General features: G+C 48.4%; 1 protein-coding gene across 2 annotated transcripts; it reads left to right on the top strand.

Moving 5' to 3' along the window:
• Window positions 1-1,677: 1,677 nt before the first annotated feature.
• Window positions 1,678-27,620, top strand: SLC22A5 (solute carrier family 22 member 5). 2 transcript variants are annotated; one of them, XM_027098036.1, is made up of 10 exons: window positions 1,678-2,514; window positions 9,581-9,684; window positions 16,439-16,593; window positions 17,575-17,746; window positions 18,945-19,071; window positions 20,808-20,908; window positions 22,523-22,737; window positions 24,282-24,464; window positions 25,697-25,832; window positions 26,187-27,620. In XM_027098036.1, the coding sequence occupies exons 1-10, from the start codon at window positions 2,122-2,124 to the stop codon at window positions 26,272-26,274; spliced, it is 1,674 nt and encodes a 557-aa protein (XP_026953837.1). In that variant the 5' UTR covers window positions 1,678-2,121; the 3' UTR covers window positions 26,275-27,620. The 2 variants fall into 2 exon arrangements, with proteins under 2 accessions (XP_026953837.1, XP_026953847.1); XM_027098046.1 differs by lacking the exon at window positions 25,697-25,832 and having other exon boundaries at window positions 26,187-26,564.

Here is a 27,620-nt window from a genome sequence, read left to right as displayed (position 1 = left end):
GACCTGTGTTAAGAATTTTAGCCTAATTTTTAAAAAACATCTACTGTGGGACTTCCCAGGTGGCACAATGGTTAAGAATCTGCCTGCCAATGCAGGGGACACAGGTTTGAGCCCTGGTCCAGGAAGATCCCACATGCCACAGAGCAACTAAATCTGTGTGCCACAACTACTGAGCCTGCACTCTAGAGCCCAGGCTCCACAACAAGAGAAGCCACCGCAATGAGAAGCCCGCGCACCGCAACAAAGAGTAGCCCCCGCTCACCGCAACTAGAGAAAGCCCACGGGCAGCAATGAAGACCCAACACAGCCAAAAATAAAAATAAAATAAATAAATTTATAAAAAAAGAAATCTGTGCTTTATGGAAATGATTATTTCTTTGTGTAAAACATGCTGGCAAGGTTAGCTTCCCCCTCTCTTTTTATTTTCAGTGTAGAATACAATCACTATTAGTTTATCCAACAGATTACATTTAAAAGTGTGCACTTAGTTCTCTTTCGATCACTAAGCCATTATTATTATAAAAAGGAAAATGCTCCAATGTTAAATTTAGCAACCCTAGTTCTAAAAGGCCTTAGAACAGTGTTGTGCAATAAGATAGCCCACAAGCTACATGTGGCTACTGAGCTCTTAAAGTGTGGCTAACACAAAGAGAAATGTGTTATAAAATGCACACTGGATTCTTAAGATTTAGTATGAAAATTTAAAAAATATAAGATCTTATTTATGTAAGAATGTAAAATATTTCAATAAATTCTATATTGATTACGTTATGAAATAATAATGTTATGGATATATTGGATTAAATATATTATTAATTTTACCCATTTCTTTTGACTTTATTATGTAAGGTTGCCCTACACAATACATCTGAATTTCATATGTCCCTGCGCATATTTTATTAGTATAAAATTATTTGTTGTTTGGGAGTTCTGGGTGGCCTGATGGTTAGGATTCCCGGCTTTCACTGGCGTGGGCGGGGTTCAATCCCTGGTGGGAGAACTGAGACGCCGGAAGTCACATGGCGAGGCCAAAAAAAAAAAAAAATTCGTTGTTTATCAGAAATTCAAATTTTAAATGGGTGTTCTATACTTTTATGTGCTAAATCTGGTAACTTTATTAATATGACTACTAGAAAAATTTAAATTACAAATGTAGCTATTTATTCTATGGGACAGTGAAGCTTTAGAATCACCTAGTTGCTTTTTTGAATTACCCTTCAACTCAACTCTGTACAGAAATAACTAACCTGAGGGGAACATTTAATCCTAGGCTGGGATCGTCAATAATCTCGAAGTTAAAATTTTACATTTGTTTGAAGTTAAAGGACAACAAAAGGGCTTGTTACAGACCAAAATATGTAAAGGGCATTTGGATTCGAATTAAGTCCTTGCTCCCAGGCTCTCCATTGGGGTAGTTAACGGTTCCGGTTTCAAGATAATCCTGGTCTCTCTTACAAAAATGGGCGGTGTCAAGGGCAGTAAACTAGCAACGAGACCTTGGGCCAGTCACAGTGCCCCTTTTGGCTTCGGTAAGCGGCGGGGCGGGGGGGGGGGGGGGCGATGCAGTATTTTTAATACCTGAGCCTAGCTTCCGGCTCGCCCGGGCTCCGCGCTGGGCCAGCGAGCTCGGCCTCAAACGCCGCTGAGGTCACGAGTCTCGCGGCCTTCCTCAGCCCAGCCAGGGCTCCTTCGGATGTAAACTCAAGGATAGGCCCACCGAGGCCCGCCAAGCCCGACTCCACGCGGGAGCAGAGACCGGGTCCGAGCCCCAGGTGCCCGCTGCGGCCCGAGCCCGCCCACCCCCGTCACGCGCGGCCCAGCTCCGCCCCCGTCCGCGCCGCACCACCAGCGGCCTGGGAGGGCTTAGAGGCTCAGGCCCAGAGCCCGCCCCGGCCTTGCGCACTATGTAAGGCCGGTCGCTTCGGCGGGGCTGCAGCGGCGGCGCCAGGAGTTTGCGATCTCGTTCAATCGGCGGGCCGTTCACTGGTCCGACTCTCGCTCGGTCGCGCAGTGGGGGCCCACAGCGCACGCGCACGCGCACGCCGCGCCCCGCCCCGCCCCCCGCGCGCCGCCGCGTCCTCCGACCCCCGGCCGCGCGCCGCGCGGGCACCTGAGGGCGGAATGCGGGACTACGACGAGGTGACCGCCTTCCTGGGCGAGTGGGGCCCTTTCCAGCGCCTCATCTTCTTCTTGCTCAGCGCCAGCATCATCCCCAACGGCTTCAACGGCCTGTCGTCCGTGTTCCTGTCGGCGACCCCGGAGCACCACTGTCGGGTGCCGGACACAGCGAACCTGAGCAGCGTGTGGCGCAACCACAGCCTCCCGCTGCAGCTGCAGGACGGCCGCGAGGTGCCTCACAGGTGCCGCCGCTACCGGCTCGCGACGATCGTCAACTTCTCGGCGCTCGGGCTGGAGCCGGGGCGCGACGTGGACCTGGAGCAGCTGGAGCAAGAGGGCTGCCTGGATGGCTGGGAGTTCAACCGGGACATCTACCTGTCCACCATCGTGACCGAGGTGGGTACCAGATCCGCGTCCAGGGCCTGGGACCGGGGAGTAGGCAGGACCTTAACAGTCTTAAAGGTCGTGCACCCCACCCGCCAAGGTGAGCGCTGGATGCTGTCACTCCCTCTCCGCGACTCACTACACACTGGCGATGGTCATCGTCCAGCCAGGTGGCTCCGGAGAACTTTTCGTGGTGACTTCCAGAGAGATCATGGACATCGCAGCACGGGTGTCAGGCTGGCCGCCCATCCTGTTAGCTATCTTAGAGAGGAAGCCAAGAAGGCCCTGGCGACTCCTTGTAGATACTCTAAGATTCTGAGTAGTCAGAGACTTTAGATGGGGGTGGGAGTGCTGAGAACTAGAGCTAGAGCTTGGGCCAAGGAGCTGTCACCATTTTTCCTCCAGCCTTTTGGCATCTATTCAGAGAGAGGGGAAATGCCCCTCTACTTTCTCAAACTTTTTAAGTTAAAGGAAGCATGGCTATAAAACTGTCTCTTGCTCCTTTTCCCAGTTACTCCTTCCCCACCCACCTTCACCCCTAAATGACTGGTCATTCCCCGTAAAGAATTGCTTACCTTTTGCTCAGGGTTAGTTACTAGCCTTTAAGGATTCATGCATCTGAAGATCCATTCAGGGTGACTTGTTGACCTGGAATGTTTTAGGGTATTCTAAGGAAATGTCATTAGCCAGATTTAGTTAAAGCATACAACCTTAGTTCATAGGAAGCAGGGGGAAAACCTTTCTCATGCCCCAGCCCCTTGGATTTTCCTTTTGGGTGGCCTTGTCTGTCCCCTGGTGACCTTGCAATCATTAAAGCTAGATGTATGATGTGATGTTTATTGATGCATGTGGATGTGCTTTGCATCATACTCCGACACTGGCACTCTAACTCCCTGTAGTCTCAGCAGAACTGAGCAAGCAGGACACTGAAAAGAGCACTCCTTTATAGGCTCCAGGGTGCCCGGGTTCACTGAGTGTCAGGATCAGGAGTTCAAGGATTAGGGAAGGCTTCTTGGAGGAGGAGGCTTCTCAGTGAGTCTGGGGTATAGAGCTCAGCAGATGCAAAGTCTGGAACAGCAAGAAACAACCTGGCCAGAGGGCAGAGTTCACAGAGAAGAGGCTGAAGGGCAGGGTGCACAGGTCCTGGTATGGCAGCAAACCCCGCTTGAGCCTGAAAGGGGCTTACAAGGGTTCTGGAGACCCTGTGTGTGTTGCTTCTGGGGGTTGTCACCCTTCAGGGGAGTCTTGAGTGCTGCCCCAACAGACGTGTGTGTGTGTGTTGTTTTTTGTATGTTTGGACATTTGATGTCCCCAGCATCTGTGCCTCCTTACTCCACATGTATGTAGTAGGAGTAAGAGAAGAGCCCCACTGGGATCTCTGAGCAAGTGACATCATTCCAGTGTCCTCAGGCATTGTTACTTGAGAAAAGAGGTACTGATTGGAGGTAGCTGACTGTGACTTGTGGCTGACAAGTGCATGGAGTATGAAAACTTCCAGTCATCACAAATCCTTGGTCCTAGCCTCGCAAGTGAGTCTGTCACCCTTCTGGAAGCCAGTCTGTCACCCTTCTGGAGGCCAAGCATTGTGAAAGTAGAGGCTGTTCCTCAGACTGCAGGGAGAGAACACAGAGGGGAAGCCACAGTCCATGACTCAGAAGTCCCTGCAAATTCTGCTTCTGGCTGCCTGTGGAAGAAAAGGCAGTGAAGTCAGAAGTAGCTCATGGCATTTCTTAGGATTTTTCCCTAACCCCTGTGGTCCCCAACTTACTCTAGTCATTTGCTCTTTCTTTGCTGCCCCCATCATGCCTTCGGCTGAGAGTGGTGATGGCACTGATGAGCTCCCAAAGGCCAACTGTTCCAGAAGGGTCCTTGAGCTATGTTGCTGCCAATGTCAGCCTTTCCTCTTATATATTTAGCCTATTTCTTTAGCTGTCTTAACAGTTTTGTAAGCGCTATGTGCCCTTTCACCTACTTTCAGGTTGTCAGTCTTTGCAGGGAGGCAAGATTAATATATTACTTAGCCCTTTGTTAAGAGGATGCTGGAATGCCAGACTTTAAGTTCAAGGCTGCTTGTTCTCTTCTGGTGAACAGTCACTGTTGGAAGCTGTTGCATTAACATTCTGAGAGCTCCTTTTTTCGAAGGCCCATTTTCTTTCAACCTGGACCTGGCCTGCTGACCGTTGCAGCTAGTCCTGTGCCTGCTAAATGTCTGCAAGACTGCCCTTTGCCCCAAATCATAGAAGTGTTTGTAAGTACACTGGTATTGAATTCCTATTCATGTTTGTTTTTTTTTTTTTGGCGGTATGCAGGCCTCCCACTGCTGCGGCCTCTCCCGCTGCGGAGCACAGGCTCCGGTTGCGCAGGTCCAGCGGCCATGGCTCACGGGCTCAGCCGCTCCGCGGCACGCGGGATCCTCCCGGACCGAGGCACGAACCCGCGCCCCCCGCATCTGCAGGCGGACTCCCAACCACTGCGCCACCAGGGAAGCTCCCTATTCATGTTTTTCAGCAGAAAATGAAAACCTCAGGTCTCCTGTTTGATTTTTTTTCTTTGTTGAGGTTAATGTGTGCACATGTAGTACTAAACTTTGTGGTAGACTTAACATCTCTGTATCTCCTGCAAGTCCTAACATTGATGCTGGATACAGATTGGGTACTCAGGAAAATTTTTATTGAATGGATTAATGAATAATTTTGAAATCTCTAAAGTGTGAGAACTGAAGAAGAAAAAGACAAGTTTAACTTATAGAAGGGAAACTTAGTGGTGGTTGAAAGGCACTGACTGGAATATTTTAAAGTAAATGTAATCCCCCACTCCACAAACTGGGGCTTGCCCCTGCGTGGATCTGCAGCAAGGCATTGGGACTGGCAGAAAGAAAGGGACACTATTTATGAGGTGAGAAAGGTGGTTCTCCCATGTTTCAGGAATAGTTTGGTGGTCCATGTGCTTCTAGGCTAGCCCCTTCTCTAGCCCTTCAGTCACCCCTGGAGTGCTGGGGAATCAGCCACCCCACTGTGCAGTGCTGCTCCAATACCTGAGTGTTTCTTGGCCCAGGACTGCCTCCTCGGGGAACCTGGGTGATTTCTCAGGCTACCTGGGTCTGAGACACCTGCTTTTTGGTGTCTCCATAGCACAGCCTGTGGCCGGAAAGGTTCTTTTAGAAACTTCTAACTCTTCTGGCACCCATGATGTGGGGTCTCTTCAGCCAAAACCCAGCAGTCCTCTGCGTCCCCTTGCTCCTTGCCAGCCTCTGCTTCGCAGAAGCCCCCTGCCCTGACCCTTCGCAACACTTTTACTCCCTGTTGTCCTAGAGAACCTCTTTTTCTGGACCAGCTTTTCCATCAGCCTTATGCACGTGTAGTCTTGGAAAATAGGAGAGACCCCACTGTTATCTCCACGTCCACCTGAAGAAAAAGCCACATCGACCTGGGAGGCAGGCCCCGGGCTGACTCTGGGGTGGGGAGACCAAAAAGACCTGGAGGCTGTGCCTCACTGGTATGCCTTTGCTAACTTCCCTCACTCTAGGAAAGCGCAGACCCTTTTCCCTGCCTTTGCAGCTCATGGCAAGCCACTTGCTGGGTCCCTGAAGGGCCCTGTGTGTGTGCAGTCACAACAGACCCATCTGGCCATGAGTGGTCAGATTGATTGTCTCTCTAGCTAGCTGAGAACCGACATCCTGGGTCAAAGTTCTGACAGTTGTCACAGAGAAGGTGTGAGGGAGAAAGGAAAATAATCTGTTCTAGAGAATGAAGCTCAGGGTTCATCTGGGCTTTGGGCAGCCAAGCCCAAGGACTAAACCCAAGGTATAATATGGTTCGGAAGGTTGACTGTCCTTTTATCCATCTATTCACTCACTCACATAGGTACCAAACAGCTACCGAGCCTCTCCTCTGCAGGGCACTGCCAGGCTTTGTAGAGGATATGGTAGCAAATTCTTTTTCTTCTTCTTCTCCTTGCCCTGACAGCCTTGGGGCAAGGATTCACCGTTAATTGCAGCAGGAGGCAGAATGAAATGTGTGTAGAATACATGGCATTCAGTAGCAGGTAGTGCTTACCAGTGTGTTTGACCGTTGATGCGGTCAGCCTAGGTACATCTCTGGGAAGAGCTTCTGCCCTGTGGGCACAGGCCCTATCTCTTTTTTCTTCCAGCCAACTCACAGGTAAGGACATTTAGTCCCAGGGAACTACATCACCTCTCTACTTCCCATAACTGAGAAGTAGCACCAATTACATACTGCGTACAAGAGACACAATTTCTCTTTCTTCTTAAAAATTTTAACAGCTTTATTGAGGTATAAATGACATAAAACAAACTGTACATAACTAAAGTATATAGTTGGAAAAGCTCTGAGATATAGATACAGATATAGATATAGATATAGATATAGATATACACACATACACATATATATCCATGAAGACACCACCACTAGAAAGGCACATTTCTGACCAGGAAGGGTGGCAAGTCTAGGCTCCTTGCAAGGGTTACTCCCAGATGTTTTCAGTTTGCGCCTGCTTTCATAGCTAACCCAGCTGAGGGGTAAGGATACTAGACTCATGACCTAAATCTTAAACCTACACATTTAGTTCTAAGGTTGATCCCTGTTATCATCAGCCAGTATAGCCCATCCTTCGTACCAAGTGGCAGCGTCAGTGAGCTGGTCTGTAGCTGCTTTAGTTGCAGCTGCCAAGCCAGGAGCTCAGTATAGAAATACTACATTCCTCTATAAACACAACAATCCCGGGGCACATAGCCTGGACTCTATGGGCTTCTCATCGCCCCCTGCTCCACCTGCCGCCCGCTTAAGGAGGAGTCAGGCCAAGTCCAAGAGCCCACTACACTCCATCTGGTGGTTGACAGGTAAGTGGATGGGTTGGCTGGGTGGGACCTAGCCCGTGCCTGCCCTTCTGTTCATTTTTTGAGACCTGTTATCTTTCCTGACCCTACTCACAGGCCCCTTGTGGCCAGGAGGAAAGAAGTGTTAACCCATGCTTGCTTTTGGAGGGCCCAAAGCCAGGCTGTGAGAATTGTTGAGAAATGTCAGTAGTGGATAGAGAGCCCAGTTGGACCAAGTGGTGGTGGTGAGGCTGCAGGAGCCGGAGAGATGCTCTGGGGACCTATTCCAAGATGAGCACTACAGTCACCTTGTCTCCTGCAGAGCATAGTCTGACCTGGTTCCAGGTGGCACCTGGCCTTGCCAGTCCAGAAGTCCCTAGAAGCCTATATTGGGAGACCTGGCATGGGGGGGGGGGGTGTTCCACCCCAGAACTCACTGCAGAAGCCCGTGTGGGTTTCTAGTCTAGCACAGCCATATCAGTCCCCGACCCTCACGAGAGACCTATTGAGAAGCAGCTACTGACTGTATTCATTTTTTTTATTTCTGTCGCTACAAAAGTAGCGCATGCTAGGTGGGAATAGATCACATCATATTCAAGAGCAGCAATAGGCATAGTCTGGTCCTGAAGCTCCGCCTAACACCCCCAGAGGCTAGCATCCCATCACCAAGTCCCTCAGCTCTGACTCCCCTGCTACTCCCTTCCTGACTTCGGCAGCCCTGTCTGGATGGGGGCTGCCCTAGGAGCACTCACCCTCCTAGAAGGGAGGTGGTATCTGGGTGCTGGCACGGCTGAGGCTGCAGAGGTGGGAAGGCTGCCATAGCCTGAGTGATTGGGCCTTGGTGCTCCTTGCTTGACTTCTGCTAGTCTGGCCTTCTTCTAGATTTAGGAGTTGGTAACCCCCAACTCTTCCTGGAGTGGGGATCACCACCCCATTCTCAGTCCATCCAACGTGCATGCTTGTTCCAGAGTGGAGAGCCAGGTATGTGGCTCTTATCATCAGCTGCAGGGGTTCTTTGTGTCCACCCTAAGGGCTGCCCTCTGACCCCCTCTGAGGTGCCTGGAGGCACTGTGCACACACTGCCCAGCAGGGCCAAAAAGCAGACTTGCTTTTCCCTCTGACCCTGGCCTGGAAGAGATGCTTTATTCTTGGAAGCCGCACACTTCCCGGGAGCCAGCAGGCCCCATGGAGGGCAGGCCTGCAGCCTGGTGCCAGGCAAGCCAGGGTCTAAATTCCCTAGAAGGCAGCCTTCTTGGTTACTACTGAGCACCACCTCTCTGTTGCGGGAAACATTTTTCTGGGGACCACCAAGCTTCCTATTTTGGTTTTTCTTCCTTCTTTTGGCCCTTGTTAGGCTGGAGCAACCTAATGTCTGAGTGTTCAGGTGCTTCCCCATGCCCATAGACCTCTTTCCGTGCTAACTAGAGCTGGAACTCTACACTGGGTACTGGGAACCTCAAGCACTGTAGCCTGTTCCCCCCCCACACCCCCATCACTGTTTCACAAATGGGGAAATTGAGGCACAATGAGGGGAAAAATCTTGTCTGAGGTTGGGTAACTAGTTAACAGTAGAGTAGAAGCTAAAACCCAGCTTCTTGACTGCCAGCTCAGAGCTCTTGGCTGTAATTGGGCCTAGTGTTGGCACAGCATCAGGGATCCCAGCTCTAAATGTCAGCAGAAGGACCCAGGGGTCACTGGCCCAGAGTTGAAGCCTGAGCAGAGCTGAAGGAACAGATCCAGATGGTGCATACCAGGCCCTCTGGCCTCAGTCCCTCACTGGAAGCCTTGACCCTTAGAGCTGCAGAGCCCTGCTCCAGGACCACTCCTATGCCACCCCTGCCAATGACCTGAACCCCACTGAAAGGGTGCCCTGCCCCACCCACAGCCCCAGCCTCAGCCCAGGTCCTTAGAAGCGACCGCGAAAGGCCTCGCCTCCTCCTGGGTTGGCACATGGGCAGAGTACTTGCTCCCAGCCTGTCTCCCCGTCTCAAATTGGTAGCAAAACAATGAGGCTAAGAGCTGTGAAAAACAGGATGGTCAGTCTCCCTGTGAGGGGAAACCTGCTCTTTGCCTTGCTGCCCGACGAGCCATCGCCTGCCTCAGTGAGCTCACACACCCTTACAGTAATGTAAACAGAGCATGCAGGGATGCAGGATGTTCTGATTCCATTTTCCAAGAAGCCTTACATTTAAAACATTTTTAAAAAGAAGTGAGTGATACATCCCTTTGCTCCTCTTTCAGTGGAACCTGGTGTGTGAGGACGACTGGAAGGCCCCGCTCACGGTCTCCTTGTTTTTCGGGGGTGTGCTGGTGGGCTCCTTCATTTCGGGGCAGCTCTCAGACAGGTAAGGTGGGTGTCTACTCCTGCAGCTGCAAGGCACCTCAGCACAGAGCAAGGTAGTGTTCTGTCAGCCCAGGGCTGTGTGTTTTAAAAAGGCGAAGGCACATCTATAGTATAGACTCCAGACCAAGTAAAGAGAGCCAGCAACCTCCTCTCACTAATGCTTGCTGAGTGAAACAACCTCAGCCGAGTGTACACATGATCCAGTTGACCAGGAAATATGCCACAACTTACTTCTGCACTGCCTGCTCGCCTTCCCTGGGTGAGCGTAACTCTTTGGCATCCTCAAGCTTAGGAGAGGGAGACACCACACACACGCATGTCAGCTGTGTTGTAGATCTTAGGGCATTCCATAGGTGGCTGCCTCTGTGTTCCCCAAACCATTGCTCTTTCCTCAAGGTGAGAGGTCTCACTAGCCAACGGCAGTGTGATGGGCAGAACTCTTATGTCCACAGGGCTGATTCCCTTTATCTAACAGGCTTGTGGTTATGGCATTTCTCAGCAATCAGGAAGTGTGCTGTTTTGACCCATAAGCAGGTTATTTGTGTAATTCCAAGGCTCTTACCTCAAAGTCCATGGCTTAGGGAGTTCATCTCCTCTGGAAATCCCATACAGAATTTTAGAGATTGTATGTGAGCATTTTTCTGGGGAAAACAGTTCCATAGTTTCCATGGTGTTCTCAGAGGGGTTTATTATGTTGTGTCTTGTTACCCCAGAGCTTCAGGGTCTGTGAGCGAAGCCCATGGCAAGAAGAGCAGCCTTCAGCAAGGTCCTTGGCCACACTGGGTCACCCAGTGGAGAGGAGTCCCAGCATCGTCCCAGCAGGGGGAGTCTCTAATAGAGAAGTTCAGGGTGAGAATGTCATCTTGCCTTAAGACTACAGCCATTTTATCCTGCAGCAGACATGCAAAGTGATGTTTTGGCATGTTTGCGTCTATGGACTAATGTCGTTACTTGAGAAGTCTTTCCTCATAAGAAATATGTGCATTTCTCACTAGATTTGTCTTTTCCAGAGTGTCATCTAGGGATTTTTAAAAGGGACAAATTCCTACAGTCACCAATGAGCATTAAAGAGTTAAGTAGGCTGTGACCACTGACTGATGATTCTAGATGAGCCTGAGACACTTACTCCTTTAGGGGAAAGGCCTTTGCTTCCCCAGACCCTTAACTTAGCAGCAAGCATCAGCTGATTACTTATATTTATTTAATAAACACAGAGCATCTAATATGTGCCATTCACTCTTATGAGCACTGTGTACCAAGTGAAAAGAAACAACAAATAATTTAATCTTCATAACCCTATGATGTGGGAAGCATTATTATTTTCAGTTTATAGATGGGAAAAATGAAGCCCAGAGGAATTAAATGACTTGCCCAGAGTCACACAGCTGGCAAGTGGCAGAGCTAGGATTCGGGCCCAGAGTCCTGATCCTCTGTTTTGTGTGGACTACTGTTCCAGGTGCCTGCTCTTCTAGAACTTGCTTTCTAGCAAGGCAGAATGTATTAAAGAATTGAGGGAAGTACTTGTTATCCTTTGTGGTGGTAAGTGATACAGCGGAGAAGTGCAGGGTGCTCAGAGAGGGTCTGACAGAGGAGACCTGAGATGGTGAAGCATTGAAGCATGTGCTGGGGGTTGAAAGATGAGTAGAAATTAGCTAGCTAAAGGGGTGAAGAGAGGAAAGAGTGTTCTGGGCAAGAGAGCCAAGAGTACTTAAGCCTAGACTCAAGCAAAGGCATAGCACACTTTAGGAACTGGAAGAAAGTGTTGGTGGGGGGTGGGGGGTGGGGGTGCGGAGAGTGGTATAGAGACAAAGCAGCGAGGCAGGCTGAGGCCCAAGCAGAAGAGCAGGCCGGGCTTAGCAGATGACAGGGGTCTGGGCTTTTGTCACAGAGCAGTGGGCAGCTTTTAAGAGTGTGACATCATCAGATTTGCATTTTTACAAAGTTGTTCAATAGCTTTGTGGAGAAAGGATTGAAAGGAAACAAGGAGGATTGTGGAAAGACCAATTAAGAGGTTATCACAATCCTTTATGCAGGAAATGAAGGTGGCTTGGACTAGGCTGAGGGCGGTAGACATGGGGAGGAGTGGTAGGAGGTAAAACCAACAGGACTTGGCTATGAGTTGGACATGGGAAGTGAGGGGAGGGAGACTTCTGGCCTGCACAGCCGCGTCAATGACGATACCCTTCTCTAAGACAAAGCACTCTGGAAGGCGACCATGTTTGTAGGAGAAGATGTTGAGTTCAGTTTGAACATACTGAATTTGGGGTAACTGTGAGACTTAGGGGTCTCATAGGAGGAATGGAGTATGGAGTTGGATGTATGGATAGGGTGCTCCGTGAGAGGTTTGGGCTGGAGAAACACGTTCGGGAATTGTCAGTTGATAGAACCCTCATCAAAGCCCCGTAAGTGGATGAGATTGCCTGGGAACAGTATAGAGTGAGAGGAGGGCGTGCCCTGGACGGAGCTTAGAGGCCCTCCCAGAGGGGTAGTGGGAATCCCCCTCTCACAGGGTTGGGTGGCAGCTGAGACTCAGAGGAATTACCTTCATGTGAAAGACTAGGAGGAGGTACCCCAGTTACAGAGTTGAAGCTCAGTGCATTTTTCTGGTCAGCTGTGTCATGGGATAGGGAGATCTTTGTGAGCTGGCCTCAGAGCCGTGTAATACCACGATTACCTGAGGAAAGTGTTTAAGTTCCCAAAGATCTGCTCCTGAGGAAACAGTAGAAACAAAGTTGATGTGTATGTTGAGGACCACCTTAGTCTTCAGAAGGGCTAGTACAGGGTTTCTCAAACCTTTAAACATTTTTTTGCCAGCAGACTTCATCTTTTAAATAGAATCGTTTAAGTTCAGTCAATGAAATAGCTAAAAATGTGGCTGTTCTGGCTGCAGCACCTACCTTCAGCTCCCTACACCACCCCTCAATCTTGTCTGCACCCCCTTGGAAGGCCCAGGGCTCTGTGGGATGGACAGTTTACTCCTAAGTGAGCCAATTCAAAAACCTAAGCCAGGGTGTCCCTGGTGGCACAGTGGTTGAGAGTCCGCCTGCTGATGCAGGGGACGCGGGTTCGTGCCTCGGTCCGGGAGGATCCCATGTGCCGTGGAGCGGCTGGGCCTGTGAGCCATGGCCGCTGGGCTTGTGCGTCCGGAGCCTGTGCTCCGCAATGGGAGAGGCCACAACAGTGAGAGGCCCACGTACCGCAAAAAAAAAAAACAAAACAAAAAAAAACCTAAGCCAAACAGATTACCTAACGGCAGTGGATCCATGCCCTCCAGAGTTGTCTAGAATATCAGGTTTTTTTTATATAGGACTCCTTGTTGGAATATGAATAAGCCAAAAAGTCAAAAGCAATTAAAATAATCCTGGGCTGTCAAAGCATTTTATCTGACGTCATTGAGTTACCTCTATGTGCAGAAATAGAAGGGAGGCACAACTCTGGGAAGAAGTAGCTGATATTTCCTATTTTTGTAGGCATATGTGTGTTTGACCTTTTGTTGACAGACTTTAAAAGTGAGCATTTCTTACAAATTAAAACTACAACGAGGTACCACCTCACACCAGTCAGAATGGCCATCTTAAAAAGTCTACAAATAACAAGTGCTGGAGAGGGTGTGGAGAAAAGGGAACCCTCCTACGCTGTTGGTGGGAATGTAAGTTGGTGCAGCCACTATGGAAAACAGTATGGAGGTTCCTGAGAAAACTAAAAATAGAGTTACCGTATGATCCAGCAATCCCACTCCTGGGCATATACTCGGACAAAACTATAATTCAAAAAGATACGTGTCCCCCTATGTTCATAGCAGCACTATTCACAGTAGCCAAGACATGGAAACAGCCTAAATATCCATTGACAGATGAATGGATAAAGAAGATGCGGCACATATATACAATGGAGTACTACTCAGCCATGAAAAAGAACGAAATAATGCCATTTGCAGCAACATGCATACAACTAGAGATTATCATGCAAAGTGAATTAAGTAGAAAGAAAGACAAAAACCGTATGATATCACTTAATGTGGAATCTAAAATATGGCACAAATGAACCTGTCTAAGAAACAGACTCACAGACAAAGAGAACAGACTTGTGGTTGCCAAGGGCGAGGAGGGGAGGGAGAGAGATAGACTGGGAGTTTAGGGTTAGTAGATGCAAACTATTCCATTTAGAATGGATAAACAACAAGGTCCTACTATATAGCACAGGGAACTATATCCAATCTCCTGGGATAAACCATAATGGAAAAGAATATAAAAAAAGAATGTCTATATGTGTATAACCGACTCACTTTGCTATACAGCAGAAATTAGCACAACATTGTAAATCAACTCTACTTCAATTTAAAAAAACAGAGAAAAAAATGTTAGTGGCTATCAGAGAATGCAGCTGATTTTTATTTTCTTCTCTGTGCTTTTCTATATTTTACAAATGTACAATTTATGCATAAATATCAAAGAATAAAAATAGACAAATATTTCTTAAAAAAAACGTGAGTGTTTTCTGGCCCCAACCGTGGATTGCCAAGGACTATAGCAATGTAAGGGCTTCCTGAGTCTTCCTCTTCCCTACTATCCAGAGAGCCCTTGGGAAGGGAAAGCAGGGTAGGAAGGGCCCTCCCCTTGGTTGGTGTGCAGGGCACTGTTGTTACAGGACAATGCAGGGGAGCCTCCTTTTAGGTCAGGGTTGCTCAACCTCAGCACTGTTGACATTTTGAGCCAGAGACTGCTTTGTTGTGGGGGACTATCCTGGGCATTTTCGGATGTTTAGAACATCTCTGGCCTCTATCTACTAGATGCCAATATCATCAAAAACAACAAAACCCTGTTGTAATGGGAAGAAGCAGCAAACTCTTTACTGTGGCTGAAGGTCTTGTGCAGTCTGGCTCCTGCCACCCTCTACTGAACAGCTGCCCTTCGTGTTCACCATGCCCCTCTAGCCACAGTCGCACATGCTCTTCTCACAGTCACAGTGAAGAATTCCCCCCCGCCCCCCGCCAGCCGCGTGCCGTGGCCTTCCTTGACCATGCAGGCGGCCTCCTCAGGGTCCCCAGTTTACATTACCCTGGTTCCTTGTTCCTATCAGAAATTGGTAAATAAAAGATGACACCATATGATTAATATTGGCCTCCCCCACTGTACTGTGAATATCGTTGAAAGCTTGGTCCCTCTCCCCTACTCCTCCTTGTCAACAACTTCTTTTCCTTTGGGTCTGGTCTCAGTGCCCCATAATCAGGGAGACCTTCCCTGAATGCCCACGTCCCCAGCCCCTACCTCCAGTCCAGGATAGGTTCCTCTGTTGTGTCCCTTGTGGGCCAGGATGCTGTTCCTTCAGTGCTCTTGTTCCAGTGTGTAATTGTACATTCAGCAGTGTTGTTGTTCGATTAAAATATGATTACTGTCTGTCTCACCAACTGTAGACTATAAGCTCCTTGAGGGCAGAATCAGTGTCTTTTTTTAATTCAAATACATCCGTAATGACTAGTATATAATAGATGTTCAAATAAATATTCATTGAATGAAAATAGGTGTCTGCTAACCCTGGGCAGACTTAAGCTGAATCTGCTAGGTTGAATGAACTAGGTTGACTTGTTCCTCCTTGTTGTGTCACTGTCTTTAAAAGCAAACAAATCCCAAAAAACCAACATTTTTTAAAATTTGAAAATGAACACAGGTACAGAAACCACACAGAACAAATGAGGCTTAATGAATTATTCCAGGGGAATAACCATATAAATACCACGAAGTCAAGAAATAGAACTTTGCTGGCCACCCAGAAGCCCCATCCATCTGTCCCATCCCAAAGACAATAGCTTCCCTCACCTATAAGTAAACACTAGCCTGACTTTTATAATAATCACTTCCCTGTGGGTTTTTTGTAGTTTTATCGTCCAAATGTACATCCTTAAACACAAGTTTAGTCTTGCCCACTTAAAAATTTTTGTATGTCTTTTAGTCTACTTTAACCTATGGATTCTCCATCCTTTTCTTTGCCTGGGCTGTTCTACCTGTAGAATTTCCCCGTTTGAATTTTGCTAACTGTATGCTTATGGTACAATTGAGCATATTCCTCTTTTCCCTGCATTTCTTGCAAATTGCAGCTGGATCTAGAGACTTCATCAGATTCAGATTCAGCCCCTTTGTAAAGACTATAGGAGTCATGCGATGTTCAAGTGTCTCTCTTTATGATGTTAGCAGTCATTGAAACACAACGCCCATATCTCTTCATTCATCGGGGGTTGTAAAATGATGATGTTCTAGTTTTATCACTTTGGTTTCATTTAATAGTTGGAATACTTTTATGAAATGATACTCTCCCTCATTGTTATTGGTAACTGTTCACCATAGTTTACATAGAAAAGTCAGGACAAATGTTTTCCCCTTTATTTACCAGTTTTCATTTATAATGAATTGTTTCTCCATCATCCTCCAAAGTAAACCAGCTCTTTTAAAAAAATAATAAATGATGAATGTGTGAATTTAAGTATAATGAATGTGTGTCAATCCCTTGTAATCACTGTCTTAATTCTGGCACTGCCTTTTGGGCAACCCTGGTGCCCAAGCTGCACATTGGTCCTGGTGAGTGGGGAGGGGAGTAACAGCATAGGGACTGAGAGGCCAGGATTGCACCTGCACCAGCTGCCCTGGCAGCAGTGTCTGCGACCCCTCCCTGAAATGACTCTGGGGAAAGCCCCTCTTGGTGGGGCCCATTCCTGCTGCCTTCTCCCAGCTGGTTCTCTGTTACTCTCCTTTCCTTCCCAGGTTTGGTCGGAAGAATGTGCTGTTTGTGACAATGGGCATGCAGACTGGCTTCAGCTTCCTGCAGATCTTCTCGAAGAACTTTGAGATGTTTGCCATGCTGTTTTTCCTTGTAGGCATGGGCCAGATCTCCAACTACGTGGCAGCATTTGTCCTGGGTATGGCCATCAATTTGGAGTCGAGTACTTGATCCTGTGTTTCACCATCATCCCACCACCCGCTTTCTGGAGACAGCTGTGATGTCCCTCCAAGGGAAGTGGTCTCTGGCAACACCGACCAGGGATTCTTGATGAATCCAATTAGTAGTCAGGGAAACTGAGTCTGCCAAGTGCCTAGCCTTGTGTCCCCAGCAGCCCAATAGCCTGACTGCTGATTTCCAGTTCTTTTCTGGCCCCCGAGGTGTGGCACCTTGGTCTCATTAGTACTCGATGGCCATTTAGCCGGAATTCACCTAAGATCTTAAAAATAGGACTTGCCTCTGCCCAGGGCTGGGGTAGCTAAGGAAACAGGGAGGCATGACATGAGGAGCAAGGGCCATGATTGGCAGGCTCACCAAGGAAGAAAACTGCCTCTTCTGCAAAACATAGTGGCCAGTGAAATCGACTGGCAAGAATGAATTGATAGGAGTGGGCTTTAGTCACATGACCTTCAGGGTTTTAATTGAGTCCACACTGCAGGGCTTTGGCCTGCTCTCACTGAAAAGTTGCCAGTCTCACTGTTCAGAGGCATCTAACTCTAGCTTATTGGTCTTTGGGTTTCTTGGGTTGATTGTTAAAAGGATTATTTGTTTCTCTTCACAGTTGATAAAATATTTTTCCTTAAAGCGTAATAGTCAGCATGTGTGGCCTTAATAGTGACTTCCCCTTTAATGAATCTCCTTCCTCAGTGAGGCCTCACGTGGCATCTTTAGCATAGGGCTTCAGGAAGTGATGACAGTTTCATGAGAGAACTGTCGCCGTGAGGCCACAAGGAGGCACCCGCAGCAGGTGGTCAGAATCCCATCCCTCCCTAGGGCTTGGAAGCTTCAAGATAATTCTGCCTGCTTTCTTATCTGTATGTTGAAAATTACACACAAGAAGATTAATAAGGAAATAACCGGAATTAAGATACTAACATGACTCCTCCCTTGTTTTGAACAGGAACAGAAATTCTTGGCAAGTCAGTTCGTATTATATTCTCTACGTTGGGCGTGTGCATATTTTATGCATTTGGCTACATGCTGCTGCCGCTATTTGCTCACTTCATCAGAGACTGGCGGATGCTTCTGCTGGCGCTGACGGTGCCGGGGGTGCTGTGCTTCCCACTGTGGTGGTGAGTGAGTGTGTGGCCCTGTGCCCGGTGGTGCCCACCAGCAGGATGTCTTCTATCTGGCCTTCACTAGGGGGCAGCAGCAACCCACAAATCCCCATTTGGGCTCACAGAGACAGAAAATTTAAAGTCTTTATAAGGTGTTTCAGAATGTTTTTCCATACTCAGAAAAGCCAAAAACAAAACAGCCCCAAGACATCAACAGACTTGTTCTCAGCCCTGTGCTGGGTTGATTGGAGTGCAAGGAGAGGAAAGAGCAGTAGCTGCGAGACGATGGAGTTTAGCATAAGCTCCAGGAAGCTATCAGACTGCAGGACAAGACAGCTTAGGCCCTGGCTCTGGTTGTATGTTGCCGCACCCTCGTGCCAGAGGCACCGGGAGAAGAGGGAGCACGTTGTGCGAGTCCTCAGGGTAGCTGGGTGGAGGAAACCAGGCTCCATCTGAGCCTCCAAGATAGAGGTTGGACAGGCGGAGAGGAGACCGTTCCATATGGAGAAAGAGAACACAGCTGAGGGGCTGAGGCGAGAATCGCCCCTTGCAGGTGGGGATGGTGAGATCACTGGTCCACCTGGATGTGAGAGCATTGCAGAGCATAGTAGGAGAAGATACAGAGCAGAGATGGTACAGGGGAGTCCTAGTTATGACCTAAGGGCAGGGGCTGCCTCGTGAGGTAGAAAATAAGATCCATAAAGTCTCAAAACACCTAAGTGCCTTATGGAGAGTCAATTGGATGAATCAAGGCGGGGCAGGGGGAGGGGGGAGAGTGAGGAAAAACTAGAGGCTATAAGAGGCCAGTGCAAAAGCTGCTGTGGATGCCAGGCACAAGCAAGGGAGTTCGGCAGGGTAAGGGTCTGGACCGGGCTCAGCCCATGACAGAAGCCAAGCTTCAGGAGCCCATTTTGCACCTGTCTACTTAGTGTCCAGCAGGTGGCACCACCACTCTTCAGAAATGGAGGTGGCCAGCCAGGGGAGGAATCCCATCATGGTGTGTCGGCCCCTGTAAATTTTGTGTACTCCAGTGAAATCAGAAGCTCGTACTTACTGGCTCTAGTATGGTGCACCTCTTAGCTTCTGGTTTGGAAACACCAAACATCCCTCGAACCTAGCTCTGGTTCTGAAACCCCCTTTCCCACCTCCACTTATGCTCCACCTGGTCTGTGGGACGGGAAGGCCTCAGTGAGATTGCTCCTTGTACTTCCAGGTTCATCCCTGAGTCCCCCCGATGGCTCATCTCTCAAGGCCGATTTAAAGAGGCAGAGGTGATCATCCGCAGGGCTGCCAAAATCAATGGGATCATTGCACCCTCAACCATCTTTGACTCGAGTGAGGTGAGCACCATGCCGGAGCTGGTGGGAGGGCCTCCGTGACCATGATTTTAGGGTAGGACCACACAGCCCTGAAGCCCTCCCTTCACACGGGAGCCCAGCTCTCCCCCGCCCAAGCCCCAGCTGCCCCCAAGGCAGGTCCTGTTAAAATTCAGAAGTTGAGAAGGTGCCAACTGCGTAAACTCCTTCACCTTTCCGTGGAGTTTAGGTTTTCATACTTTATATAATTATTTTCTAAGTGATCATACAGTCGAACCATTACTTTTAATAATAAAAACTCTTTATGAGTTAACAGGTCTTTCATGAAATTGGCATTTTGGGAAATCATTGTTTCTTACACCTTAGGTTGTTTCTCATCTTAAAAAATAATACAAGTACCTAAGGTATGAAGCAAAAATAGATTTGGAGTTAGAAATGTCCTGTCTCCTTCCGCCCACCAACGGGGAGTTGTTGATTATCGTCTTGGAGCCAGGTCCTTTTTGATATCCGCCCTCCCCCTACCCCACCCCTCTCTGCAAACCCTGTTCTCACGCGCCATGAGTAATTTCCTGGCTCTGCCTGATTCCTGGGTCTTGCTTCTCCTTCCTGTTCCCTCTCTTTCCACCTCCTCTGCAGCAAGCGGTTTTCCTCAGTCTCATGCCTCTGAGAAGAGGTTAGAAATTGTCATTACTGGCTGATGGGGTTCTGGAGTGTGTCCCTGCTCTGACAGGAAGACAAGGTCCTGGCTGTGAGAACAGCCACCAGCAGTCAGTCATACCGCAGTGCGCAAAGGCATGCAGATGCAGACTTGGGGCTTGGGAAAGAGAGACCGGTTATTATAGGCAGCAAAGAAGCTGCTGGCCACTGACAGCCCTGCCGGCCTCATGGTTAAGCGGTGGCCCAGCACCAAATCCCACTCAGCACATCCTAGAAAGGACTCTGGTGCACAAAAGCTCAGGGAGGGGTAGGTGGCAGGGAGGGCTTTTAAGTGAGGTGGCCTCTGTAGCTTTGCAGAGGTCAGTCTGGATGAAACCGTAAGTCCCACTGGCATCTTTGTGGAAATGAGGGTATTCCAGGGGATCCATTAAGTCAAAAGTTGACCTTTCGTTGAACTGCTAACTCAGGAAAAACAAACTCCAAAACTGGGTTTGCTTAAGAAAGCAACATCAGTGTGTTTAGATGTGTGGTTTATTAATGTCCTTGGCTGTGCCAGATTTCATAGGAAGTTACTCAGAGTGAAGCTGAGGTCAATTTTCCTGTTTTTCTATCTGAAACTTTTTTCCTTGGAAGTAGACCAGTAACTACATGGTATGAGGACTGAAAACATTAATTCTTTTAAAATATAATATCAATAAACTACACAGCCAGTTTCTCTCTCTGACCCAGAGGGGCCGGGAGCCAGCCTTGGAAAGGAATGCGCAGAGGCCTCCCTGGAATGTGGCCATTGACGGGGCTGGAGGTTTTGCCGGGAGGGGGCAGTCAGCTTGGGCCTCCTCCTTGGCTGCATCGCACCAAGGGCTGGTCACTTACTTTTCCTCCTCATTCTCGTTCACTAATTTGTTATCCACAAGGCCCGGTGAAGCCTTCTGCAGCCCAAGACATAGTCACTATACATACCCTTCTTTTCAAGCAAGAAACATAAAACACTCCCCAACTCGGAGACGCAGAAAGCTAAGATGCCAGGGTTTCAAGTATGTTCTTGGGTCTCTGAGTCTCCAACCTCCTCTCCGTCCCGTACCCTTGTCATGTTGTTCCTGCAGCTACAAGACCTAAGCTCCAAGAAACAGCAGTCTCACAGCATTCTGGATCTGCTCCGAACCCAGAATATCCGGATGGTCACCATCATGTCCATAATTCTGTGGTGCGTAAGTGAGACATACCTAAGGCCTCCAGACAAAGCTTCTGGCAGTGTCTGTCAGGCCTCGCATTTGCAGACATCTCAGATCAGAATTGAAAGCCTGTGTCATCAGAAAGTGGCAGGGATGTGCCTTGCAATAAAAGAAGTGGGCATGTCCCAGTTCTTAACGGAATCTCAGAAGAGGAGAACGAAAACTGTTGTGGGGGCTTTGGGGGGAAGATATGGGATCTTTGGGGATCCCTCCAGGTCAGAAGGCAAATCGCTGTTCACATTGGGTCCCTAGTTTAGGTGTTCCTGTTGCCTGTGCATCAGACAGTGACTGAGGCCTTTAAGAAGTTCTAAGTGAAGACACCGTGTCCTTTCAGTTATAGAGGCTGCTAAGTATGTTCTGGAAATGTGGAAGCAGGACATCCTCCCTCTGGGATGTTTGGAGACTGTCCTGGAGGCAGAGCCATGGCCTACACGTCCTCGTCAGGTTCCTTCTAACGAGGCATTTCACCAAGTGTGTCAGGGAGGGATCTGTGATTTACCAGAGAAAAGGAACACATCCGAGTGCCTAGGTAGCATTTGCTTAGTGGCCAGACCCTTGGGATTACAAGTGACTACCTGAGCCTGCGGGGGAGGAAGGCAGACTTCATCTCAGAGTGCTTATTGCTGGAGTCACCAAGCCTTGGCAGCCAGCCACCCATTTCCAAGGAATGGCACGGGATCCCTTAGGGCAGTGCACCGCCCCTGAGTCGGCCTCAAACAAAACCAGCTTTCAGCCTGCACCACAGACCTGCCAGCCTGCGATGAGTCACCCTTCCATGGTTCACCCAGGCACCCCTCCTGCTCTGGATTTCCCAGGGACTCCTGTACATGCCCTTTTCCCTGATTGTACCAGCTGTGGTTTCAACCTGCAGATGAGTTAAAAACAGTCTGATTCATACTGGTCTGGTTTGCCAAAGAGTGTTGACCATCAATAGAGAGAATGCCTACTGGGGACAGGGTCTAGGCCAGGGGCAGCGGGGGGCATGCAGATGGCCCACTGGGAGCTCCCTCTCCTCCCCACGAGTCCAGTGGGGTTGGGGTCACCTGCTTCTGACCAGCCTCTTCCTGGCTGGTCGCCCCAGAGGGTCCGCCAGGGATCTTTCTCTAAATGTTTGACCTAATGATTGTTCCTTATTTTATCTCATCAGTCTTATCACACCCCACTTGCTATCTGCCTCCTTACTCATACCCTAGCTCCTTCTGCAATTGTTGGATTTGGGAGGTTCAGAGAGTAGGGAAATAGGCTTTTGTGAGTGCTTTAGCTTAGGATTTTTAAAGCCGAAAGGCAGGTTGGAGTATTTTTGGTTTTTGATTTTTTTTTTTCCAACAAAGTGAATCTATCTGAATTATATGTCTTTTTGCTGGAACGCTTTGTTTAGAAAGCTCTGAAAGTGCTCTGACCCAGAAGGTACCCTGGTCTCGGGGGAAGTTATCTTTCTTTCTAAGAAGTAGGACTCAGGGTTAAATCTGCTGCCCTCCTGGTAAGGATAGTTTTGAATTTCCTGCAATAATTATATTTTAAAAGTCGTCCAGGTTGGGAGGCACGTGGATGCCACTTCTCCAGCTATTTTCTGCATTCTGTTTCAGGATGACCATATCAGTGGGCTATTTTGGGCTTTCCCTTGACACTCCTAACTTGCATGGGAATGTCTATTTGAACTGCTTCCTCTCGGCTGTGGTTGAAGTCCCAGCATATGTGTTGGCCTGGCTGCTCCTGCAGCACCTGCCCCGACGCTATTCCATGGCCACCGCCCTCTTCCTGGGTGGCAGCGTTCTTCTCTTCGTGCAGCTGGTGCCCCCAGGTAGGTACCATACATGTCTGCAGTCTGGGATATCCATTGAGTCACTCAGTCTCTACCATACTGTCTCAGCCAATTAATAAAGAGAATAAAATTATGCCATTACAGCTCGCCTGCATATCTGTGTTCTCAGCCCACAAGTCAAGAGAAAGTGTCTCCTGGGACCAGACAGTCATCATGGCCTGGGCTTTGGGGGAGAAGGGAGAGTGACCTTGTGGGGCTGACGGTTGATTGTACTCTCTACCCAAGTTAATGTGTATGTGTGTGTTTTTATTTGCAGAGTGAGGGGGAGGAAAGAGGGCCATCCCCATGTCTTTTTAACCTGGCCCCATCTTAGTCATTTATTCATTCAATAAGTAGGTGTGGAGTGTTTACTGTGGGGGAGGCACTCTGCTTGGGGCTGACGGTGCAGAAGTAAAGGAGTCGGGCAGAGCCCCAGGCCCTCCTGGCGCTCAGACTCCAGTTGAGGAGACAGACAACAAACAAGTAAATAAAATGCTTGTTATAGTACAGACTGTGTTACCTTTAATAATGACACTGAAGGACAATGGAGAGCTAGTTTATATAGAGTGGTCACAGACAGCGGCCCTAAAGAGGGGAAAGTCCAGCAGAAACAGATGAAACGATGGAGAAACCCATGAGAAAGTCTAGGAGCAGAACATTTCAGGCCAAAAAAGAGCAAAGGCCAAGACCCTGAGGAGGCAATTAGCCTGGCACACTTGGTAAGAGATGAGGAGAGGAAAAAGGGCAGGGCCAGGCCACAGCGTGGCTCTCACAGGCCAGTAGCAGGAGTTTATTTGTAAAACCATCTTGGTATCCCACAGAAGGGTAGGAGGCAGCCCTCTGAAAATTCATAAAACGGTTTATGGATCCTCATGTCCATCACGGTACCGAGAGTTGTCATGGGTTTGGGGACCTCTGGTAATCATTTGTGGGTCCCTGAGGCTGGCAACACTCTGCACAGGTAGAGCACCCACTGCAGCATGGCTGGGAGCCCAGGAATGTATGTAGAGGTTCACACCAGAGCTCAGGGAGACCCACAGGCCACTCACAGCATCTCCTCATTGGCACAGTAAGCAGGAGAGATCCGAGGATCATTCATGAGGGTCTGCTGGTCTGTGAAGTGTTGCATGGAGTGAAAGCGTGAAGTGAGTTATAATTGAACTTCCCATTCATCCACAAATCCTTAGTTAATTCCACAGTGCCTGCAGCATGAGGTTCTGGGGTGCCAGCTGCCCCCTCTGACACACATGTCTTTAATGACTTTTGGACTGGAGAGCAGGTTTCTCTGGGTTATTGAGGGGCTCGCTCACTCTGGTGGTCTTTAGGCTGAGGAGAAGAGCATGTCCTCACACAGCTGCAGGTCCCAGCCTCCTCTCGGTAATCAACTTGGAGGGACATAAGCCCCTTATCCCACAATAGGAAGTTATAGAAACTTTCCTCCCCCACCCTTCCCAGGGAGAAAGTATGTCTGTTTCAGGCAAAAAACTAGTAGCAGTGTGCCTTGGGTTGGTGCCTTCTCCTACTTCCTTCCCTTTGCTCTTCAGACTTGTATTATTTGGCTACCATCCTGGTGATGGTGGGTAAGTTTGGAGTCACTGCTGCCTTCTCCATGGTCTACGTGTACACAGCCGAGCTGTACCCCACAGTGGTCAGGAACATGGGCGTGGGAGTCAGCTCCACGGCATCCCGCCTGGGCAGCATCCTGTCTCCCTACTTCATTTACCTTGGTAAGTCCCGTGGGTCGAGCACACACAGGAGGGATGGGGTGGAAGCACTGATTGGCTTTAATGCGACCTGGGGATGGCTTGTTAACAGGAAAGCAAGCACACTCAGCAAATGGGATCCATCCAATACTGGATCTATGCCTGGAGAAGGTTCCTGTCTGGGTGCACTGTGGTGGAAGCGCTCATGTGGAAAACAACCTATAGACAGCTAGAAATGGACGGACAGTTGAGGGTTTTTGTATCTGTTTTAGCCTTCCCAGGCCTTCCATCAGAGAATGTAATTCCCCTATCCTAAGAAATTGCAGTGTCGTTTAGGGAGCCAGTGTACTAATTGGGGAAATTTCTTCTTGGAATCATAGTTTATAAGGAACAGGAAGGGAAAGATGTCTATTCTAGAGGTCTGATGAACCGAGAATTTCTGTAACTTGAAGCACTTAACACAGCAGTTTTACACTGTGCAAAGATCTGCCTCGTACCATTTTATGTAATAGGGCCCCAGTTTTATCTTTCTCAGAGTTATTTCCTCATAGCAGCTGCTGTCCCCCTGCACATGCCTAGCTGGCACATCTCTGGGGACGGGTGGCACCCACCTTGGGAGTACTCAGAGTGCTTTGTGAACATGCTACATAGACCTGACAAGCAGAAACACCTTCTGATCTGGCCTGGAGACAAATCGAGTGGGTTGTGACACATCTGGAGAGGTGGAGGAGTTATTCCTATCCCTGGACACATACCTTGAGTTCCTTGGAAACCCAGCATTAGGAAATAGGGTGTTTTGTGGGGTTTTTTAATTAATTAATTTTTGGCTGCATTGGGTTTTTTTAAATTAATTTGTTGATTAACTTATTTATTTTTGGCTAGAAAATAGGAATAGAGGGACTTCCCTGGTGGTCCACTGCTCCCAGTGCAGGGGGCACAGGTTCGATCCCTGGTCGGGGAACTAAGATCCCGCATGGCACACAGCACGGCCAATAAAAAGGAAATAGGAATAGGAATGGCCCAGGCCCATCCTCCCAGGCTGCACCCATCCCCTGCACCGAGGTGTTGCTGCTCGGTGCCAACTCTGGGTTCTGTGACCTGCCTAGGTGCAAGATTCCAATATGGCAGTTCAGACTGGGAGATGCTGAGGCTGAGAAGGCAGGTGATCCCTGTTAGAGTCCTGGGGACACAAAGGGAGGGAGAGAGACCATGTCAAACTGCACTCCCGGCTTGGGGCTCTGTCTGCTTTGCCACAGGTGCTTACGACCGCTTCCTGCCCTACATTCTCATGGGGAGTCTGACCATCCTGACAGCCATCCTCACCTTGTTCCTCCCAGAGAGCTTCGGCACCCCACTCCCAGACACCATTGACCAGATGCTAAGGGTCAAAGGGTAAGGGGGCCTCCTTCTTCACAAAGTTAATGCACTGGGTCTGGGCCTGGCAGAGAGTTCCCCACGAACTCAGAAACGCCATGGACTAGTTTAGCCATAATAGGATCAGACATGGCCGGGTACTTACAGCCTGTTCTCTCTGGCCAGACCCAGACCACTGGGTCACCATGAACATCTCGACAGCAGTAGCAACTCGGATAGTACAGAGACAAGAAGAAACCTTTCAGAATCTGCTGTATGATATTTTCCCTTTAGTGAGATAACCTCAGCTCTGGGGCATTTTTTGTTTGTTTTGAGACTGGTAGGCATCTTTTTAAGATTTGTTTCTAACATTTGTTTGGCTTGTTCTTCTAGAATAAAATACAGGCAAACTCCAAGCCACACAAGGATGTTAAAAGATGGTGAAGGAAGCCCCACAGTCCTTAAAAACACAGGCTTCTAACACAACCTCCAGTGAGAAGGTAAAGAGGAAAGACCGTCTTGTCAGAAGTGGCTTGTGCAGACACTGAGTCCTTCAGTGGCAAAGGTCTTTGCTGTTCATTCTGCGGACGCTGTGTCTGCCTTGCTCACCGATGGATACCCAGACTCAGCTGCATATGGTCCTAGAGCACCACCTTCCCTCCAGGGACACCATGGCTACTGACGGACAACTTTGGGTAAATCCTAACTATTACAGTGATGGACTTGGCACTTCCTAAGAAGTTAACTACTCATTAGAACCAGTAGGATTTGGAAGAATATGAATTAAAACTTTACATTTTAATTTCAGACTGCCTGAAAAGGCCCCTGATAGAACTGGGGGTCTAGTTCTCCACCTCCTCACCCTGCCAAAAAATCCTTTCCCTGTTTCCCACTAATGGTGCACTTTAGAGGAAAAGAAATAATTTCACAGGGAGTCTGATTTCTCATACTTTCTCAGTTACAAAGGATATTAAATGGGATTGTTGCTTCCCCAGGGCAGGAGAGCACAAGTCTGGGGAAACCTAGAGGTATTTCATATGGAGAGGACTCAGCAGATACAGAACAGAGACAAGTGCATTAACTTATGAGCTCTTGGACCACTCAGAGTGACTACTGGGTAGACTTGTTTACATCTGGTCAAAGCACTGGTCTTGTGCAGGTCCATAAGAGATTCATCACTGAATCTACTATTCTTGTTTTCCACTACTACGTGAATCAAGTCTCCTAGCTACTATGGTTTCTGATGTATGGTTTGAAGGAAGTATATCAATGAGAAAGAGAGACGAGCGAACTTGTCTCTTCTCCCAAAACTATAATATGGATTTTGATTGTGTTTTGCTTGTTGTTTGTTATTATGTCTTTTTTTCTCCTTAAGTTATTTGCACTTCAGAATAGACTTAGGAAAGGCTGGTTCCTTAGCCTCCTGGTTTGTGTCTTCTGTTTGTTTCAACCCAGAATCACTCTGGCAATGGTCCACAGTTGCCACTTATGCAAGGCCTCACCAGCCTTAGTTACTAGCACTTTTCTGGGTGCCAAAAATGACATCATTGTGTGTGTTCCTTTCATGAAACTTAATCATGGAAACAAATTACAAAGAAGAAAATTAAGTCGTGTTCACAGTCTTTCAGAGTTGCTCACTTCAGTGGTGTAACATTGGGAGATATTTTGTGTTCAGCGTAAAATTGTCTTCCCTTTTCTGATTATGCTACCATGGTACTTCTAAAGCATATGCTTCACCTGGTTAAAAACAAAAAAGTATTTTTGTGAAAGCTACTGAAGTGCCTTGGGAAATGAAGATGTTTTAATAAATTAAATGATTTTTTTAAA

Source organism: Aethalodelphis obliquidens, unplaced genomic scaffold, assembly GCF_003676395.1.
Source record: "Aethalodelphis obliquidens isolate GAN/ISIS:26980383/991018 unplaced genomic scaffold, ASM367639v1 scaffold4, whole genome shotgun sequence".
Classification (NCBI taxonomy): Eukaryota; Metazoa; Chordata; class Mammalia; order Artiodactyla; family Delphinidae; genus Aethalodelphis; species Aethalodelphis obliquidens.
The sequence above is the reverse complement of the archived record's forward strand: the minus strand, read 5'-3'. Positions and strand labels throughout refer to the sequence as shown.